The 22,311-nt window shown below is 43.4% G+C and overlaps 1 protein-coding gene across 1 annotated transcript in view; it reads left to right on the plus strand.

Annotated features, from left to right (window-relative positions):
• Positions 1 to 5,347: 5,347 nt before the first annotated feature.
• Slc1a3 (solute carrier family 1 member 3) overlaps positions 5,348 to 22,311 on the plus strand; it is an 80,268-nt gene continuing 63,304 nt past the window's right edge. The window contains exons 1-2 of the mRNA XM_042261452.2: positions 5,348 to 5,527; positions 7,051 to 7,325. Of these exons, the coding sequence (XP_042117386.1) occupies positions 7,145 to 7,325 (181 nt within the window). The 5' untranslated portion in view covers positions 5,348 to 5,527; positions 7,051 to 7,144. The remainder of the gene's footprint in view (positions 5,528 to 7,050; positions 7,326 to 22,311) is intronic.

The following is a 22,311-nucleotide window of genomic DNA, read 5'->3' on the forward strand; positions in this document are numbered from 1 at the left end:
GAGCGTGCAGTTTTGTGATTGAAAACATCGTGGGGCCAGGAGTCAAGGGACCCGAATTCTGAACCTCAAGTTGACACGTCAAGAGCTATGGCAAATGCTGACTTGACTTCCTTGTCATCTGTTTCCAAACTGTGAAGCACAGTTTCAACCCACGGACTCGGGAGGTACTCCAGCGAAAGGGAAGGCGCTAGCGGAGGGAGGCTTGAAGCGAACACGTGACCCATTCAGTGAGCGCAGCCTGCCTGTGTGTATTTTATATGGCGACGATTAAGAAGAGGGGAACACTTGGCCTTTTTTCCTTTTGAAGTTTGGTGTTTACTGTTACGCTTTCCACAGGTGTTAGCATCATGGATGGACGGAGAGGGAGTACTCAAGGGCTGAGTGGTAATGACTTTAGAAATGTACGCCCAAGGGTCTAGAGAGCACAGGGAGACACAGCAGTTCTGCTGGATTTGGAGACCTGGTGGGTGGGTGGGGGGCTTAGAGTTGACTTCCCAGAAGAAAACACAGATGAAGGACCTTCATTTTAATTCTCTCTCTCTCTCTCTCTCTCTCTCTCTCTCTCTCTCTCTCTCTCTCTGTTTTTTGAGACAGTTTTTTTTCTAATTTTCTTAACTTTCTTTCCTACCTGTCTTTAATAAAAGCTACTGAAAACGTCTTTTAAAAGGAGATTAGAAAAGATAAGAAATTGAAGTTCCAAGAATTATTGAAGCAGAACCCCTCTTTTACTATAATCCTGGGCAAACTGCTTAATCTCTACAAATCTCCATTTCAACATCTGGGCCCACGGGACTAGGATTAACAGAAATTGTCTCAAAAGTGTAATCATGAGATTTCTCCCATTCCTCAGTAGAATACAAGTTTTCCAGTATAAGTGAACCCTCTGGTTTCCTTTTCTCGTCTCAGCTTCCTAACTCAGGGGTTACCCATTAAAGGCTTTACATCCTATCTAAAATTAAAATTACTCATGTGCTTGTGTTTTACTGTTTCCACTACTTGAAAGTATAGTTCAAGATCTTCTGAGACAGTGGGGTTGAGATTAGGTCTTATGCTAAGGCCTAGGGCAGCTTAAACTCTGGGCTATTGCCCTGCCTCAGTCTCCCTAGTACCAGGACTACAGGCCTGAGACATGGCTCAGTGTAAGGTCTTTAATGTGATCCTTTGAGGCGTCCCTACCTCTTCTCCAGCAGGAATCCCACCCTACCCACAATGCTACACTTTCTTGGCCAGTGCCGGCCCCATGACTGCATATCCTGCAGGGGCCCACATAGCTCTCACTCTCATCTTGTTCTCAATCTTATTATCAAACTAACTGGCTAATAGGGCTCCCCTGGGATTCCTATAATACTCTCTGGTCTGCTGCATAGTGTTTATGAATGCGTGGTTAGGAACGAAACCAGCATTTGAAGCCCAGTGATTGCTTCATGCTGACTGAATGAAGACATGAATGAATAAAATTGATAAACTAATTAACCTCTACAGTGAGAAGAGTTGTGTGTTTCAGTCTTCATGTGAGTTTTAAAATGAAATCCGGTCAGTTAAAAACAACAGACTGGGGTTCACCACAGATATTTCTAGGGTGTGTGTGTGTGTGTGTGTGTGTGTGTGTGTGTGTGTGTGTCAAATATATATGACAAAACGAAAAACTGCCTCCAGCCATGCATCTACTCCTGCTCTCTCTAGCTCATCTACACTTGCGCACTAGGGGCCTGCTGTGGATATTGCTCTATATAAATAAAACACTGATGGCCAGTGACCAGACAAGAAGTATAGGCGGGACAAGGAGAGAGGAGAATTGGGGAAACAGGAAGAAGGGGGGAGAGACACTGCAGCCACCACCAGGACAAGCAACATGTAACGACACCGGTTAAGCCACCAGCCACGTGGCAAGGTATAGATTTATAAAAATGGGTTAATTTAAGATAAAAGAACAGTTAGCACCGGGTGGTGGTGGCGCACGCCTTTAATTCCAGCACTCGGGAGGCAGAGCCAGGCGGATCTCTGTGAGTTCGAGGCCAGCCTGGGCTACCAAGTGAGTTCCAGGAAAGGCGCAAAGCTACACAAAGAAACCCTGTCTCGAAAAAAACCAAAAAAAAAAAAAAAAAAAGAACAGTTAGCAAGAAGCCTGCCACGGCCATACAGTTTATAAGTATTATAAGTGTCTGAGTGATTATTTTATATGTGGATTGTGGGACTGCGGGGCTTGGTGGAACCTGGAGAGAAGCCCTCCAGCAACAGGGGCTGATCAGGTTCTTCTCATTATCCTAACAGTCCCAAAAGATTTCCAAACTGTAAGAAGAATTGGAGATCCTGAAGTGTTAGTTGTCTGAAGAAGGAATAACACAAATTCCTCCTGAGCTGGGCGGTGGTAGCACACGCCTTTAATCCCAGCACTATGGAGGCAGAGGCAGGTGGATCTCTGTGAGTTCAAAGCCAGTCTGGTCTACAGAGTGAGTTCCAGGACAGCCAGAGAGAGAGCTATACACAGAGAAACCCTGTCTTGAAAAAGAAAACAAAAACAAAAATTCCTCCTGAAACTAAACGATCAAAGAAGGAGACATTCAACAAAGCTTAAATTTTCTTAATTAACTTCCTTCTGGGGGTTGGTGCACAAAGAATAAAAACCACTTCCAGAGAGTTAGATTATGGGCTCTGACAGTCCTGTAGGTGGCAAGATCAGCCCTTATGGTCACCATCACTCATACTGCAAGCCAGGGGATGGGGTGCTTCATTTACAGATGCATTGCTCTGTTGTTAGATTAGCCTATTTTTCCCAGGTCGTCGTTGCATGCCCAAAACAAAAACTTGGTGAATTTTTCTCAAAACACCAGCATTTGCTCCCTGGATGTGTTTATTAGGAGGTTTGATTTGCTTTTATCTGGGACTCTAGCGCTAATGCTTCCTAGGTTCTGTGTCCAGTGTCCAAGTAGCTTTAAATGTAGTACAGCAGGCAGAGGTTTGTTCATGATGTCTTGATCTTTCGTTTATTTGATGCTTCTGTGAAGCAGGGGGGAATCCTTTTAAAGTTCAACAACGGTCCGCTTATAAAGTGGAGGGAACAGTAGGAGAAATACACAGAACAAATCCAGGCTGCCCCTGGGACATTACTGTTACAGTTCTCCAAAAGAGTAGTGCCCAGAAGAAGTAATTCCCGATATTTGGCCCAGACCCAAACCTTGCGGTTCATATGAACTCTGAACCGAGGCTCTTTGCATCTCATTTTCTCATTAGCTTTTACTACAACCAACAAAACTTCCAAGGGTGAATTGCTTCCTTTCTCTATGAACACCAGACCCCCTTTGCTGTTTGCACAAATTGAAATAATAAAACTGTTTTAGCTGAGCTTTAGGGATTTGGAGAGGGTGGAAAAAAAAGAGGAAAGGGAAGCAAACCAGGCTCGCTCTCCTCTATGTTATCCAGCGTGGTTTTCCGGACCCTTCTCTTGCTGGCCTTGGGAGGTGGGCAGTGTGAGCAGAAATGCTTTTGATTGGAAACTCCACTTAAAAGTGTCCCATTTCTCTTTCAAGTTCCCTTAAAATGCAAATCATGTACAGCAAAACAAAGAAACAAACAACAAAAAAAAAAGTGACCATAGTTCCAAATGCATGACTCAGGAGAAGATGACTGTCTATGTTCTCCGTTATGCGTCCAAGCTCCCAACAGAAAAACAAGCAGAAAGCGGTAGAGCAGTGATATAATCTCCCAGATTATATCAGCCATTCATAAGAATTGCTTAATGCTCACCGTGCATCAGGCACAAGACAGGCTCTTGCCTTCAGTTGAGAAGCCCAGACTCAACATGATCTTAAAATGAAGGTCGCAGGACAAGGCAAGGTGTAATTTAAGTGTTAAGCAACAGGGTGTGGATATTATGAGGTCTGAGGGATCAGAGGAAAGGAAAGATCACCACGGGCTGAGACTGACAGGAGACTGGATTTTCATTAAATTATTAAAGGGGTGTCAAATTAGGAAGTTGTTATAATTGCTGCTAATTTGTCATCTGGGGCACGCCTGGAGTTCACCATTGCTTTCCAACTGGTAGCCGGTCCAAAGCACATACATGACCGATGAAGGCTGGCAGGGAACGTTTTTTTTTTTTTTCTAGCTCCCTGGAGTTGCCAATGAAGAACAAAAATACATACTTTGGTGTTGGATGGCAGACACAAAAGCTGAGCAGCCTTTGCCTGGGGAATTTAGGAAAGATGCAAACAGAACCCTGGCTGTGATCTTCAGGTTTCTAAGGAGCTGTTGTTTCCTTTCACCTAAACAAGGTTTTAAGTTGGGGGGGAGGGGCAAGTCACTCTCAACAATTCATTTTTTAATGTATAGGTTGTTTATTTGTGCAGTCCATTTTCCTTTGAAGAAAAACGGCCCAGCCAGGTGTAGTGGCGCATGCCTTGAATTCCAGCACCTGGGAGGCAGAAGCAGGCAGAGCTCTGAGTTCAAGGCCAGCCTGATCTACTGAGCAAATTCCAGGACAGCCAAGGCTACACAGAGAAACCTTGTCTCAAAAGCCCCAAAAACAAACAAAAAAGAAAAAAGGAGAGAGGGGGAAGAGAGAGAGAGAGAGAGACCAGTTATGTATCAAAACCAGAACTTTCTAACTCATAAAAATGGGGACAGGGACATCCAGCATCCTTTGAGACAGAGGAAGCAACCAAATAGCAATTTACCTTTGGAAATCGTGACTCTTGGTCTTAAAACACCCATTACTTTATAGTTTGGCTACGATCCTGGTACTGTTGTGATTCTTACCTTTCTGGCTGCAGAGCAGGCGGCCAGAGTTCAATTAGATTTGTTGTATTGGAGTTTAAACTGCTAAAACAAGGGCATGTCTCACCTTGTGTTTTGAGTAATTTTATACAAGTTGAGAAGGCGGCTGCAGTAAGCCTTCTCCTCACTATACTTAATTGTATTCAGGATCCTCCCAAGAAATGTCAATTATGTCCCCAATGCTGGGGGTGGGGTGGGGGTGGGGGGAGATACTTAACAGTTGTATGAGCAGGCAAAAGAACACCCTCTGACGTCTCCTGGAGGGGAGGAAACCTGAAATAAAGTGAGGTAATTAAATATGGCCTTGGAGAAGTCTTCCAAACGTTCTAATCGGGACTCCCAGCGACCAAGTGTGTGTGCGCTTTAGTTTCCGATTTTTTTTTCCAGGTTCTGATTTTGCATTTCTAATAAAAGTGAACTGACAAAGCGTGAAAGAGGTCTAAGGAGCAAAACAAAGCGAGCGAGCATGCTTCTGGTGTGCCAAGATTAATCAATATTCCGGAGAGCTCGGGCTTCTCCCTCCTCCCCCTGCTGTTTCCATTTCCCCACTCCCCCTTTCCCCAGCCCAGGCTCCGCCTCTTTTCTTAAGTTGCCTGATAGTAAGTGGCGGTTTCAGAGCACATGCATGTTGTCAGGGCCAGCCTGCCCCGCCGCTCGCTCGCTCGCTCGCTCAGCTGTTACTCCGAGCTACCTGCTGGGGAACTCACCTTGACATTGCCTGGGGTGTCTTCCACCCTTCACAGACTCAGAAAAGGTAAGCGCAGCCTCCGGTACCCCGCGGGGCTCAGTTTCGTGTCCCACTTTTCTGTTCGCCCGAGCGGCGGAGCAAAGCTAGCCATGTTGGTAGGTAAGGTCCTGCTAGGATCGAGTGCCGCCAGCGTGTGCTAACTGGCCAAGCCCAGTCCGCTCTCGATTTGAAATCCAGTGGTTCAAGGTGGACTGGGGGGTAAATGGAGGTCCGAGCTCTAGAAGTGAAATCAAGATTGAGCTGGTGTATTTTAAGGGGAACTGACGGTTTAAGGACATCAGAACTGTTAATTTAAAAAAAAAAAAAAAAAAAAATCTGGGCTCTCCTCTCTCCCTTTCTTCCACATTCTCTAAGCTTTTAATCTAGTGTAAAGTCTTAAACACATTGCAGGTCTTATTATCAATGACCACAACCTGCAATTTTATTTAAAAGTCAAACTGTTAAATCTTTCTTTTGCATTTGCCGAAAGCCAGCTAGTGTCTGGCTTGCAGCTGCCTCCCCCACAGACGCACACGCTGGCTCTGGCTTTGCCAGATACACACGTCCACAGGCAAAACTGATCACCGCCAAAGACTAGGGATTAAGAATCTTGCACAGCAGCGGGAGGAAGCCCATGATTTCCAGCAAGGAAAGTGGTTTAGACGTTTGTATTTGAATAACCTAAGAGCACTTTAAAGAAACCAGAAACCACACGCTGTAATGCTTGGAATGAAAACTGGATTCTCTCCTCATCTGTTCGAGAAATCCTAAATTTCAAAATAGGGAGACGGCAGTGATGGTCTCCCCAGAAGACTCGCGTCACATATGGGTTTGCCATAAGCACAAATGTCGCTTTATGCTCTTGCTTCTAATAATATGGAAATGGATTATGATTCCTGATAATTTGTAGATGTGCCTAGGGCAATGTGCTTATTTCATGGAAAAAGTTACCCTGTAAAAGCCTCAAATGCAGTTCTGCTGTCCCCTGGGCACATATGTTCTTTTTATGACCATATTTACAAGTTAATCTGTTCCTATTTCTTTCTTAGTGAAATTAATAAATAAAACCAAAGATTCACTACATCTATCAATAGCCACATGCCAATATCTCAATTATCTCAATTATTTTTATTGATATAGTTATATCTTCAACCACATACAAGACAGGTGCTTGTCAAGTGGAATTTTCTGTGTGTTCAGCTCAGTTGGGCACTTATTGAGTGCGTGGGTTGTGCAAGGCACTCGGCTAGGCGCTGAGGAACTGAGTGGAAGCGTGGGTGCTCGGTCATATCCAACTCTGAAGAACCCCTCACTCATTGAGGGGAAAGAGCAAATTGGAAATCGGAACACAATTTTTTGCCCATCTGTTCTAATTGTATGTCCATTTTGTACACATAGTTCAATAAAATAAACACAATCTAGCCTCATATTGTAGCTCTCCAGTCTTCGATTTCTAGTTCAGTGTAACCCAGTGCCCACCTTGGCATGAGCCAACATTGATTTCTCAACACAGGAAACTGTAACTTTTATCTCTTTATCTCCTGTTCTAGTGGTATTCTCTAACACCGAAGAGGAGATTTCACTTTCTGGGGACAATTTCAAGACCCTGAAGTAAAGAACACAGTATTCCTAGAAAGATAAAACATGACAAAAAGCAACGGAGAAGAGCCCAGGATGGGGGGCAGGATGGAGAGATTCCAGCAAGGAGTCCGCAAGCGCACACTTTTGGCCAAGAAGAAAGTCCAGAACATCACCAAGGAGGATGTTAAAAGTTACCTGTTTCGGAATGCTTTTGTGCTGCTCACTGTCACCGCGGTCATTGTGGGTGAGTCATCTGAACAAAACCCAAATTACAAAAGCCTGTATCCTGTTTCTGTGGGACACTTGAATGCCGGGGAGTGTTATCAGAGAGACTGATTGTAGGTATTCAAATTGATAGTTCAGGGTCTCCCCTGCATTTGAAGAAGTTCCCTGCCCTCCTCCCACCCCACCCCCCCCCAAAAAAAAACAGTTTACTGAGAGTCATATATATGCTAATCAGAAAGAATTGTCGGTAAGCATTGTGCGCATCCATTGATTGTGTGGATAAGATAAGAGAAATAAACGCTTTCCCAAGTCATGTGAGGATAAAGGAGTGATAACTGAATCATTCGGCACAAGTAGTTAAATACTAACAAAAACAAATAAGCAGGCTAGACCTGGCCAAAATAGAATCCTTAGACAATGCCACTTTTACTTAGAACTGATTTATACAATTAGTGAACCCAAGATGAATCGTGAACCTCTAGTAGTAATTATACCCTAGCTAGTGCAGCCTTGAACTTAGTGTCCCGGGCTTAAAAATGGAAGTCAAGTCGGCCTGTGTTTGCATGCTCTCATTCAGTGACTTGGGAAGGTAAATTGGGAAAACGTTAACACAGGTCTCTTTCATTCATTGCCTCATAGAGGCTGCCATAGCTAGCTACGTCACTTTTTAAATATTTCAGTCCCTTACTAATTTAGCATGGTTGACGGCAATCTGTATTAATAAAACTTCAGTTTGTTTGGTTTATGGCTATTTGAAGTTTTAGTTTATTACTTATAGACGACACAGATCTTACCTTAAAATACAGATTAAAAAAAAAAAACAAAACTAGGTTTCTGGAATTTTTCTCCAAACCAGTGTAGACATCCTTAGGCTGGAAACATCTAAACCAGCATACTAAATCCTAAAATAAGTTTCTACCAATTTGCCACCAAAAGGCATTCATGTCAAATTTTAATTGCTGCTTTGTAATTAGCCAAGAAATCCAGAAATTTTAAAGAATGAATGACTTCATAAAAATTATGAAACTTGTATAACATATAGACATAACTTTGTCAAGGAAATGGACTTTATGAATGGCAGACAAAGAGAAATACAGCCAGAGAGAAAAGTTTGTCATAAACTTTAGATTTATCCCATTTTAGCACCTCTGGCCCTTTCAGGGATGGCTGATTAGTGAGTTTCTGATTGATTATAGAAATACTCCAGGTGGCATGTCCTGATGGAGCCAGAGAAGTAATGGCTTTTCCTAGTAGGCTCCCAGCGATGAGTCCATTCCAGGAAGAAGAGTCAACACTGTGTCCTGGTCCTGGGAGTCAATGCAAACTGCGATACTCTTGCCTTATTTTATGCCCCGAATCCCAGTTGTTGTCAAGCCGAGAGACAGCATAATAGAGTCTTTGCATGAGACCAGTCTTGCCAGGGAGGGTTTCGTGTGCTCTCACTTATGATGATGGGTATAATACTACAGACACCCTCATATTACAGATGAAACTGGTCACAAAGAGATCAAGCAGCTTGCCCAAAGTCACTAGGCTAGAGAGGGGAAGCAAAGGCAGTCTAGGGCCGGACACTGTCCTCATAAGGGAAGAGCCATCTTGCCCTTGCTCTGCTGGCTACCAACTTGTATGAGAAATGCTAAGAAGGGAAATGTCCCATGGTATGGGGGCCAGTGAGGCTACGTGCTAGATGCAACCGTAGAGCATTAGCACTCTACCATTTGACTGATTCAGTTAAACTCAAGGAAAAGAATGGTCGTGCTTCCACAGTTAAGTCTCATCCCTCACACCCAATTATTAAATAACCACTTGCTTGGCAAGACTATAATATGTATGGAGCTCAGTATGGTTGGAAGAGAGACAGAAGGAGCTATTCAAAATGGTGTTCTAAACAAGACTTCAATCCGTATGACAAAAAAGATTTCCATTAAAGAATAAAGGAATGGAAAGGAGTAGAACATGAGCATGGAAGGCTGGAATAATAGAGAAGGAAGTTGTTAAATACAGAGAAATAGCATCACTCCTAACAAGAAGAAAACGCCAGGAATTAAGGGTCTGTTTTCTCCAGCGTGCTCACTTCCTAGCCCAGTGGGGCCCTTCCTCAGATTTGTGAGAACTGCAGTCCGACTTGGCGGGGCTGGGGTAGATAAGTTGGCTGGATGCCCTCATGGTTGGCTTTGCTAGTGGAAACTGGGGAGTTAGAAGCAGCAAAAAGGCACTGACAAAGAAACACAAAAAGCTCATTGACAGTCAGAGGGACCACCAAGCTTCCACCAAAGGTCCTGAATAGCAAACAGACAGCTTATAAGCAAACAGATCTAGGAGAAAAGGAAGAAGCCTTTTGGTTATCTTTTGGTGTGTCTTCCTCGGAGGACCCAGCCGAAACAAGGGCTCCTCTTGTCTTTGGAGTCCAAGTCTATATAAGCCCTAAACAAAATAATGGGGAAGGAATATGTCTGGACATCAGTTCTTACGGGGGAAGGAGTCAAGACATCTGCTAGCAAGTGAAAAAGAAGTCATTTCCCCAAAACCTGACTGATAACCATAGGTTTTAGTTTCCGAATTCTTAGGCGTTGTCAGTTCTCAGGAAGAGGTACTTAAAAGTTTATCCAATACATTTTGTTTTGTCTTTTTTTTTTAATAAGGTGAATATGCCTTTTATGTGAAAACTAGACAAAAATATTGTGGACTAGGGATAGAGACGTGGGAATCCATGACTCCAGAATAAAGCAGAGAAGTGTAGTTAATTCATCATCCTATCTGCAAGTATGAACACGTGCAATTGGGTGTCATCTCTAAGCAGCGGCAAGATGTGAGCGCGCCATGCTGTGACAAAACCTCATATAACCTGGGGGAATTGGCAGGGTGGTAGAAGATGGCACCAAGCTCCAAGTCCCTTCGGAAGGGTTTGTAAGGAAAGCCTTAGACAGCGTGTATTTTCCTGGGCTACGGCACACATTTGTTTGAGAGAAAGAACACACTAAAAAGAGGGGTCGCTGTTTCCCTTTCTCTAAAAAGCACTTTGTCATTCCCAATCGTGGTTGATTATGTTAGAGTGACCTTGCATCTTGCTAAAAGAAAGGGAAAGTTCTTTGTCTTATGAAAGGCACAGAATGTGACCGTGTCAAGGGAATGTGTTTTCACAGCAAAATAACCAGTAGTAAAGTGTCATGAGTGTGGTGATATATCGTGTACCCTAATAAACTTGCCTGATCCTCAACACATGATTCAAACAACACATGAGATTAAGTGCAAGGGACGGGAACCTGAACATAGCAATGCCTAGATCAACACAGCTCTTTGGCCTGAGGGAGCTTGTACAAGTAGCGTCTTCACTTACTGCTGGTCTTGCTGCAGCTACACACACACACAACACACACACACACACACACACACACACACACACACACACACACACACACACATGTACATACACAGCTGGCATCAGCATAGCCTTTACCTGAGTTTGAAAGAAATTGACTTCTCAGAAAAGAAAATATGTTGACTATATTTTTATAAATCATTTCCTCCCATTTTCTAACTTCTTTTGACAATAAGCTTAAGTAGACAATAATTCAATGTAATCCAATAACATCTCCAGAAAGTGGCCATTGTGGATGCCTCTTGGGATGGGAGATGGGTGTCTGGGACTTAGGTGGAAGGGATATTACTTTCCCCTGATTAAGTTTTAGTATAGTTTGAATTTTGTATCTCACTTATACTATCAACTGTTACCTTCTCTCTACTAAAGTAATAAGTTAAATTACTTATTTAAGAATTCAATGTTATTCACCAGTTTAACCGTTACTGAAGGTTGTGTATCGGTCCTGCGCTTTGCAGTGGGTTTCCAGATCTTGGGTAGTTTACTGGGAAGGATGGATAAAAGTCAGATGAAAGGGGAATATAGCAGAGCCAAAGGTTGTAATAGAGAAGTTTGTAATCTGAACCTCTAAAACAAGATAGCATGCACAGTTTGTTATAGTAGATGCCCTCTTTGCCTGCTGGTACCCCAGAGGTTCCATTTTCTCATAACACTTCCTTTGGGAACCCTTCAATGTACCAAATTAATAATAACTGAGTTTGAGCTTTTGATTAAAAAAAATGTACCTGGATTCCTACAGTAGTTGTATTATTCTACATCTATGTAATCCTAAACAAAGTACTTAATTATCTCTCCGAGGCTTGGTGTCCTCAGCTTTCATCACAGTCAGATTCAGCTAACAATGTCAGCCACCTCTCATGCTGGTCGCCACACCCTCCTCTGGATTAACTTTGCTTCAATTTGCTTCAATTTGCTTCACACTAACCCAAGGAGGGAAGCACCTTTATTACTCTTGTTCTGTAGACGAGGAAACGAAAGCACAGACACAAAGTGTCCATGCCTACTGAGGATTCTAGGCAGACATAGTGACACACACCTCTGGTCACAGCATTCAGTATGCTGGAGCCAAAGGATCACTTGGGTTCAAGAATCAGAGAGCCCATCACACGCATGTGTGAGCTCACTTGCACACATGTGTGTGCGCACGTGCATATGTGTGTATGTGAGTGTGCACACCCAGTTCTGTGTCCTGATTCTGGTCCCTGTTCTCAGGGATTGCTCATCCTTGTTTTGCTGTCGATTAAAGACCTGCACTGAGTTCTCCATGTGAGAAATGAGGAGAAACTGAGGTCATTAGAAAGGTCATTCATGAGACTCGATGACTAGATGAAAGAGGATGGTGGCCTTATTCTTAGATGACCAAGTGGTTGAATACAAGGGTTAGAAAACAGGAGAAAGATCAGGAATCAGAGTGTGTTCTACTAATAATAAGCTATTTGGGCTCCCATTGAGTCTGAGGCAGAATGCACCTCCTGGATCCTACAGTTGGAAGGGATTCACTTTTGGAGGATATTCCTATGACCTTGTGGAGGATGGGGATGGCTTTGGATTATGAGTAATTAGTGCATCAGGCCATCATCCTGTGAAAGCTTGGTCCTTCGTTCGGGCCTGAAAGTGGTCATCTTTCAGAAATGCTGCCATGGATTCTGAGCCTCAGACACTGGCCCTGCTCAAGTTGGCTGGCTTAGCTAAACAGAGTAAGCCATATGGATATAACATCGTTTACCATCAGCTAGAGGCCCGAGGAGACTGCTAGTGAGGCCACACTTGCCACCTGCTTGAGTCGTGGAGTGGGCACAGATTGATACCCATACTGATGTCGCTCAGCTTCCTGAAGCCCCTGGCGATCGGCATCTCCAGCCAGGCTGCACAACAGGAATCCAAAAAATAGTAGACAGGTTTTAGGTTCCCTGATTTCTTCAACACTTCTGTGAACAGAACTTCAGAGAGCTGGGAGGGATGATAACCCTGGCCAGCCCTCCCCTGGCATTACCAGAGGCACCCATGCTGCCATTTCTCGGAGGCTCTTCGGGCTGCGGACGGGGGTGGGGAAGGAAGCCATGATTTACAGTCCTTGCTCTAGAGAAGTAACGCAGGGATTGGGAGGAAGGAGTGAGTGCACGCACGTGCATGCATGCATGCATGCATGCACGCACGCACGCACGCACGCATGCACGCACTCAGAAGCCCACCTGCAGAAAGATGATCAGGGTAGACAGCTGCAAGCATCTGCAGGCATCTCTGTCTCCCGCAGTCTCACAAAGTGTTCCAGGAAGACACCAGCTTTGCCCTGATGGTCCCGTGAAGAGCAACGGAGATCAGAGCTCCGGCTTCTGGACTCAGACAACCTAACTCTATAGCCCAGTTTCTGGATCTAAGCCTCCGTTTCTTTACATAGAAAAGCTCTCTTCCCAGTTCTGTATCCAAGTTCGGCCTCGCGCAAGCCGTGAAACCTTAAATGGTTCTGCTATGTACTTGACCGAAGTGTATCCATGGGAAATGCAAAGCTGTGTTCTGCTTGCTCGTTACCATGGCAGAAATCCATATTATGCACTGATTTGGTAGGTCTTGTGGGCTAGAAAAGCCAGATCCAGGGCTTTAGGAGCATGGGGATGAAAGAAGACATTTAACCTGGTTTAGGCTTAAGAGATGTGGTTCGGATTTCCTTGGCTGGAGAAGAGAGCAGAAAGAGAATTGATAGTTGTAAAGGGCTTTGAGAGGCAGAAATGAAAGCCAGAGAGTGACCCAGTCACAATCTGACCCTTTCCACCATGGCCTCTTGAGCAGAACCAGAGAGAATCCCCAGGCAGCCATTATCAGAACACAGCCTACCCAGTGGAAGGAGCTCTTGACAGGAGGTGACTGGCTCCGGAAAGCTGGTCATTGCTGGGAATGGTGCTTTTAATAAATGTGTCATGGTCAAGAGTTTGGGTTTTGTTCATGCCACTTGAGGCCTACGGGAGAACTAGCTCTCTCAAACACCCCACTCTTTCTTTTCTCTAGTATTGTGTGTCTACCGCTCATCAGAGTTGGGGCTGACGGGAGGAACAGAGCTGCAAGAGAAATGTTACTGCTTCCCCAAGAGAGTTGGTTCAGGTTATTTTGAAGTGGAGGCTGAAGACTTGATGTTCTTAGATTATTTCCGGGTTTTCCTTTGCTATGTTTTCCTTGTTGTTAATTCAGCTATAGAGAAAAGTGAGCATGCAGTTTCAAATTTTCATTTTGAGTGGTTGATCAAATTGTTCAGAACAATTACCTGCAATCATAATGCCTTCCATTTTCAGCAGGTTACAGTTTACAACGTGCGTGTTCTCTGTAGTAGTGCAAGCCAGAGCCAGCCCACCCACAGTCTGGTTCCTTTTGGCAGATCTCTAGCATGCAGCTGAGAAACACTGAGAACCTTAAGATCCTGGGTACAGCCCCTGCTCTCCACACACTTACTTGATGATTGACTACCAGTCTCTTGGCCTCATTTCTCCTCAACACTTAAGCGTGAACTAATGTCCACTTCCAACACTTATGTTACAATATTTGAAGCATGCTTTAGCTTTCTCTAAATTTTTAGGATGTATGAAACAGTGTTTATTTCCATACCAACACTGACCACAGCAGAACCCTTTTCCTGGGCCGGATGATTTCCTACTCTATGGAGCCAGTTTCTCCAATGAAACGAGCCTTATCTCCTTGTGACTTCTAGAAGGTCATCATGTATCTGGCCATGTGTCTGATGATAGATGTTTCCTATCCAGGGTTTAAGGGCATGGGGGGAAGCATACCGCAAAAGCCACCTGCATGCATCCATCCAGTAATAGAACACAGGGAGTCTTTGTTTTTGGACTCATATAAACAAGATTGTAAAGAGTCCACGTTGTGTAGGGGAGGCAACCAGAGTTTAAGTGCCATCTTTTCCAAGTTGTACATTCCAGGTGTGAGAGTACACTGTATTTACAGAGCACTGGGATGTTATCATTCATCAGGTATTCGGTCTGGCAGCTGCGAGGCTGTATTATTGCCAGGAGATGAGAAAGCATTCAGAGCAGCAAGTTTAGCCATTAGACTCATTAAGTGTAAGAAATATGAGTTTTATGTCAAGGTTTAGGGCTATCAAAATTGCCCGGAACTTGTTTTCTAGGCCAAGAGTAGTCACATGGCTATGACCAATCAAAAGGTATGCTCTTCAAGCTTAATTGCTCAGGCCAAGGAAGAATACAGAGTCACTCAGTAGATTTATAACAGCAAAAATGTCTTCCATTCATGTATGTAAACTAAAAAAGGTAATTTTTAGTTCTTGCAGTTCTAAAAAAAGTTAAATATCCTAAAGAACTATTCACATACGAAAGAATGAAAGGGAGATACTCAAGAAGTTTTGAAATAAAAAAAAAAGAGAAGGATAAAAGTGCCAAGTAGGAAGGTTTAGATGAGAAAGATACACCCAGAGATAGGTTGAGGCAGGGGCTCCCCTTTTTCCTCGTGTACCATATCAAGGATCCAAGAGGAAATTAGAAGCAGCAGATTGAGATGCACAATTGAGTTTCGAATTTCAAGGCTGAGTTCTTGTCTCCAGAGAAGCCAAGCTCCATTCTTCCTCTTCCCAAGAGACTTCTTAGGTTCTCCTTCTTAGGCCTCCAGGCCACCACCTGAGGACAGGGCTTTGTTAGTGAGAGAACCTTGTAAGAAGAGGCGCAATTATCCCTAATGAGGGTAGAGACAAGGGCAGTTCTGACCCTTCTCACTCCGAAAGGGTGGCCCATGTTGTTCATCCCTTAAGCCCATCATTACAGCAAGAAGGACAGCCTCCAGGGATCCTGTGTTTGACAGACTGGCTGGGGTTTCCAGCTTACTGGTGAATGCGAAAGGAGAAGCATCAAGATTTAGGAGTCTCTTTAGAGATGGCCTGTGACCGGGATCGCCTTTGTTCTTCTTGTTGGCGAATTCGAAAGTCAAGGCGTCAAGACGGAACTTTTCAGAGGCCTGTGATCAAAGTTGCCCTTTCTGCTGCTGCTGATTCCTCTTTGCTTCCTTAGACTTTCATTTTTAAGTTTAGGGAAAATGAGACAATACTGCCAGCAAACTAAAACGTCTTTCTTCAGTAAAGCTCCTACTATGCTGTCGGTTCCACCACTATGGTGCTTTTCACAAGTTGACGGGTGGTGGCGGAGCATCCCGCCTTTGCTGGGTGAGGTACTGTAATTTAAGTGGCCTCTAGTTGAAAGGCTCAGTGATGAAGCAGCCCATGAGCCGAGAACAGCAGCTAAGTCCAGAGTTGTTCTAGATTCCGTTCCTGACCTCTAAAAAAAGAGAGATGTTGGTCCAAGTGATCCACTTACCAAGCTCCAGCTAGAGCCTTTCTCTCTGCTGTTCAAACTAAGGAAAGTCCTCATTGAACCCATTTAAAGCAGAACTCAGGAGAAACCAACTCAGAAGAAAAAAAGCAGCTTCTTAGAAATAAAGAGGTAATGTAGGAACAAATTCAGTGTTTTCAAAGTTGAGAGTTTTCATGGTTTAGACCTTTCTCATTTGTCTTTAGAGAAATTTAGTGAACATAAAAATAAGAATATACTTATTCTTTTTTATAATTCTGGAGTGTTTTTTTTTTCCTCTTATACACAAATAATAGCATGGTATAAAAATTTTGCTTTCTGACTTTCTATTTTCTATCCTGTATCTTGGATGTTATTCCTTACTGACACATAGAAGTTCCTCATTCTCTCTGAGCTACGGCTTATGTGGGTACCATAATTTTTTAAGCATCCCTAGTTGATGGACATTTGGATTGTTTTAACCTTTATATATCATTGTAAAAACAATGTGGTGGATAATACTGTATTGGGTAAATATTGTGTTATTATTTCATGCTGGTAAAAGAGATGTGTAAATTATATCCTTAGAAATGAACTTACTGAGTCTGAAGAAGTTTTGATAAGTCTGTATAATTTCTGTCCCATAAAGGTTATATCAGTTTTGCTTCTCTGAACTGTATGTTTTTGTTTTGCTTTTAAGTTCCTTGCTGATATCACTGCAAGATTTAAGAGGGGGGAAGCTTTAGGTGTGGCAAAAGAAAAAGAAAGAGAGAGAGAGAGAAAGAAAGAAAGAAAGAAAGAAAGAAAGAAAGAGGGAGGGAGGGAGGGAGGGAGGGAGGGAGGGAGGGAGGGAGGGAGGGAGGGGGAGGGAGGGAGGGAGAGAGAGAGAGAGAGAGAGAGAGAGAGAGAGAGAGAAAGAAAGAAAGAAAGAAAGAAAGAAAGAAAGAAAGAAAGAAAGAAAGAAAGAAAGAAAGAAAGAAAGAAAGAAAGAAAGAAACCCATATAAAGAAAACACAATTTGGGGGCTAGAATTAAGCAAACTCAGGTATTCTGTCTCCTTTCACAATTTGGATTTATTTCAGATGAAATGCCCAAAGCTTTTATTTGTATGAGCCATTCAACTTTTAAAGCATGTTCTTATCCCATACCATCTACAACCCTCACATCAAACCCAAAGGGATGGAGCAAGGTTTCGGGGTTTAATCTTTCTGGCCTCAAACCTCTCCTTCAATTTAACAGAAGTTCAGATGGGGGCGTGTTGAGCAGCAGGGGCTTTGGAAGAGGCAGCTGGGATTCGGACTCTTAAAAAAAAATGAGAGCCACTGCCTCCCAGGCCAATCCTGGCTCTTAGATGGGGCATCCGGCCCATAAACACACTCTCAGGGTCCTTGTGCCAGGAGACTGAGAATCTGGTATTGGAAGGTCTCACTGAATGTCAGAGAAGAAGGAGTAAGCTGTAATACGCGTATCAGGCAGAGACACATGTACTTGAATGAGTGGAGACTCTGACGGAACAGAAGTGGGTAGAAATGACTCACTGAGTGTGCAAGCTTAGGGCATGGGAGCAGAAGGCACAATGAGGAACCGGCAACTTTTGCCTGAATTTCATTTTGAGTTTCTCACTCATAATAATACCTTTCTCAAGGAAGTCAACAGACTCTGATGGTGTTGGCTGTGTTTTTTAGAGTAAATTTTAGGGGTTTTTTTCTTTTTTTTTTTTTTAACAGCAGTGTGTTGAATATGTAAAAGGCCCTTCTGATTACTTGAAAATTAAATTTTCATTTCATACTGAGTTCTTTTTTTTTGGGGGGGGAGGGGGAGGGGGAAGGGCATGGTGCTGGGAGTTGAACCCAGAGTAAGCATGTGCTTCCATTCACCCCCAACCTCACATAGGATTGTTAGTACGCTTTTAGGAAGAGCGCTCCTCCCGGCTTTTCTGAAAGGTTTTGCGACTGCTCTCAGTCCCCCACCCAGACCTGTGTCTGCACCCTGGTCATCCCTCAGTCGTCCTGAGCTGTCTCCTCTGAGCACTAATGGTGGAGCAGCTCAGCAACAGGAAATACCAAAGGACAAAAGAGTGACCCAGGCCAGGTCCCGAATCTCCGAAGGATGTGGGGGAGAGCTGAGAGGTTGCCTCCAACGCAGAGAAGCTTCTTAGCAGGAAATGCCTGAAAGTTTGAATTGAAACAAAGATCAGGGACAAGGGCCCAGCAGAACTCTTGGCCAGGTAAATTCACCATGATACCCTTGACCCGTTTGTAAAAACAAGCTAATGGGACCTTATGTCCACCAGATCCACCAGATTGGCCTTAACTTGGCCTATGACTTCTCCAGATTGAGAGACAAACCCTGAAATAGAAATATTTATTTGACCATTCAAATAATTATTTGTTACATTTCTCCATAAAAACTATAATAGGGAACTAGACAGATGGCTCAGTGGTTAAGAGCACTGACTGCTCTTCAAGAGGACCTGGGTTCGGTTCTCAGGACCCACAAGGCAGTTCATAACTACATGTACCTCCAGTTTCAGGAGATCTGATGCTCTCTTCTGCCCTCCATGGGTGCCAGACATTCAAGTGGTACAGAGACATACATGCAGGCAAAATACCTGTACACGTAAAATTAAAAATTAAAATTAAATGTAGTAGTGAAATTGATGAAACTTTTTTTTGCATGAATGCACTATGAAAGATATTAGAATTCATTAGAAGAAATAGGCTGAGTTCAAGTGAAATATCTAAGATTTACATGTGGACTTGCATGGTTCTTTTAAACTCTGGAACATTTAGCTGAGAATCTTAAAGCTCAAAAGGATCTTAGATACCACCTGTTCCAATCTACCTACCCCTGTCCCATTTTTCAGGTTAAAAAAAAAAAAAAGAACTCTGGTGAGATGATTTGAAAACTTCCAGGGAAACAGTTTGGAAGCTCATTTTGCAGCGTTGCTTACTACAACACAAATGATTTATTCCTCCACACCCAGTCTCCTCATCAGAGTGAAGTGATAAACTCTGTAGGTTTCATGGGGAGATTGCCCTTAATGGAAACACAGCCCTTAACTATCTGGAAACAGTGTATTAGGCGATAGAGGATCCCAGTGAGTGTCAACATCAGGAGGATGGAGGCACATTTCCACACTGTCACCAGTAGGAGCCTGTGGAGTTCACCTAATTTTGGAGTACCTCAACTCAGATTAAACCCAAGATTCAGGGCTTTCGTGATCCTTTTGTACATCATGTGTTTTGGCCAAGGCACCTTCTGATTGGTTTAATAAAAGAGTTGACTGGTCAATAGCTGGACAGGATAAGTAAGGTTAGGTGGGAAAACCAGACTAAAGACACTGGGATGAAAAAGGGCAGAGTCAGGGGAGTCGCCAGTGAGACACAGAGAAGAAACAGGAGATGCAAGGTGAAAGAGAGGTAATGCCATGTGGCAGAATGTAGATTAATATGAATGGGTTAGCTAGTAACAAGCCTGAGCCATCGGCCGAGCATTTATAATTAATATCGAGTCTCCGTGTCAGTTATTTGAGAATGGTGGGCGGGAAAGAAAAGTCCACCTGCAAGTCAGCCTGAAGCAGAGCTGGAGTTCACTTAAAATAGAAAGAAAGTTGCCAGGGAAAGAACACAGCACACTATGGCATGGGGCAAGCTTCTCAAAGAAGAGTTGCCACTTATGAAAGGTGTTTTTAACATAGATTTGTAAACACAAAGTGTGAATATGAACTTCTTAAGGGAGAGTCACCATTACACATGTTAATCCCAAAGATGGGAGGAGAAAGACCACCGACCCAAATCATCAGATTAATTAAAGCAAGCAATTAATTGAAGTAAGCTTTTTTTATTCATGTACAAGGACTGCTTTCCTGTAAGGTGGGGTTTGAGAGGTCAGCATTGGATGTGAGGAAGACAAGGCTTTTATAGCTCAGGGGTAGGAGGTTTCCAAATGGGGGATTTGGTGGGCAAAATAGGTGGGGTTACAGGAGCAAGAACATAAGCATAACAAGTTAGTCCCTCCTGAAACAAAGACGTGGTTGTGATGTGGGCAACATAAGGCAGTCATAGGTTCTCGTACAACCTTTTGAAGCAAAAGTAGGGATGCAAGATGGCTGTAAACAACACTTTGAAATAAAAACATGGCTGCTATTCCCAGAACAGGCAGCACAGAACCATTTGTAGTTAAGGTTACAGGTGGGTCATAGCCCAGTGCTTGAGAAACAGAGGTTTAGTGATAAAGAGGAATGAACCTAGCTTGTCTTTACTAGAAGATGGCTTTTAAGCCTGAGATGGTGGCAGGCTGGTTTGTTGCATGGTTTTTTTTTTTAAAGATTTATTTATTTATTTATGTATACGGAAGAGGGTGCCAGGTCTCATTACAGATGGTTGTGAGCCACCATGTGGGTGCTGGGAATTGAACTCAGGACCTCTGGAAGAGCAGTCGGTGCTCTTAACCTCTGAGCCATCTCTCCAGCCCCCTGTTGCATGTTTTAGCATTAGCCATATATTCTGTTTTGGTGACTTTCAAGTTATACCTCAAAGGGTTGCTAAAAACCTCTCCTTTTCTCCTATTTGGTGAGTGGGATCATAGGGTGGTTCCAGGGGTGTCTTGGATGGGATTGTAACTTGATAGAGTAAAGCCAGGGACCACTAGATTTGCCCAAGGTGTTCGGGAGACAGCTTTGTAAACGGAATTTCTAGTGAGATATCTAGAAGATTGTAGGTTTATAACCTAGGAAAGGGAGGGGAGCCTTAAGGAAATGCTAATTGTGCTGGAATTCTTGATTCTTAGCTTGATTCTTGGAGACTTCAGCCAAACTCCAGGGTAAGGGAATCTTCTCCCTTCCCACATCCCCATAATTTTCCCTGTTTCTAAACTTCTTCACAAAGAGCATGAGATGGGATTAATCCAACGTGATGGGAGAGCGATGGAGGGGCAAAGGTGGAAACAGAATCAAGGGAGGGTAGGGTAGGAGGAAGTTTCCTGATTCCACAGAGCCGTCAATCAAAAGGGTCTGATGCCACCAGAGGGAGGTATCAGTGACATCCTACTTCAGATGTTAAAGGGGTCCCTTTGGACATCAAGTTACTAGGGAGGCTAAGTAGAAGCAGGAAAACCAGCTGGAAGGTTACTTACTATAGCAATCCAGGCAAAGAGGTGATAGCTGAAGCCTTCATTTAGATAGATGATAGATAGATAGATAGATAGATAGATAGATAGATAGATAGATAGATAGATAGATAGATAGATAGATGTAGACATGTATGTATGTATGTGTATACACACACATTGTAATCAAAGCATAGGAGGTTAAGGACATGCCCAGGGTCATGGAGGAAGATAAAAGGCATGGCTGGGCCTAGCATCCCAGCATCAATCACTAACCAAGAGTAGAGCATCACTACCTATAAAGCATTCTCAGTGAGTGCTCCCACACTAGAAGCACAGCAGCAAGGAGACCCATAGATTTCTCAGCTTTGAGAGACGCTGACGTGTAGCTGCCCGGGGCTTGAGACTTGTTTCTAAGCAACAGAACACAGCAAAGCAGAGTTCCTTTGTGCCTTTGCACTCCACCTGTCCGCTCTAGCTCCTGCCTCGGAGCATATTGCATTGTGGGAAATAATGCTAGAAGGCTTCAGTCTGCCAATCCATTCAGCCCAAGAGTTTGTGGGTAAAAAAGATCTTTAGGAAAATGTCGCTATTCCAAATACCAACATTCACCAAAAGCTAACCAGAGTGATTTGATCCACATCTAACTTCAACTGTGTCTCACGTTCTCACTTTTTTTTTTTGTCCTTTTCAAGTTTTCCGTGATTTTGACAGTTGACATGTCAGCAAGTTCTTAATGCTCTTAATCTGTTGTGCATATTGAGCCTTTAAAAAACAATCCCACTTTGTCTTGATTTAGAAAGTGAGATGATATCAGTCTTCTGAAGAAATGCATGTGTGCCCTCTGCAGGGAAACACCGAATGCCTGTTGGAGTCCCTGCTGGAGTGTTTTATAAGTGAGAGCCTGTCTTTAGGCAAAAATGCACCAGTGTTCTTAGGATCCAACCACACAGAATTTTCACCACCTTAAACATCTCAGTTACGACCCTTACTAAACTCTAGGCTTCTTTTTAAAATACTTAAGAATCCTGGAAGATCGCAGACTGAATGTGAGCAGCATGACATCCATGTTTATATGTCACCGAGCTACAAATCTGGCTAAGTATGTTTTGGCTCTTACAGAATTATTCTGATTTTTGCAGACTAATCAACAATGAAGATCTGTCTTTTGACACTGACATTCTGGTGACCATCATAAGACTTTGTGTTGGCTCTGG

Source organism: Peromyscus maniculatus, chromosome 15 (genome assembly GCF_049852395.1).
Source record: "Peromyscus maniculatus bairdii isolate BWxNUB_F1_BW_parent chromosome 15, HU_Pman_BW_mat_3.1, whole genome shotgun sequence".
In the NCBI taxonomy this organism is placed as follows: Eukaryota; Metazoa; Chordata; class Mammalia; order Rodentia; family Cricetidae; genus Peromyscus; species Peromyscus maniculatus.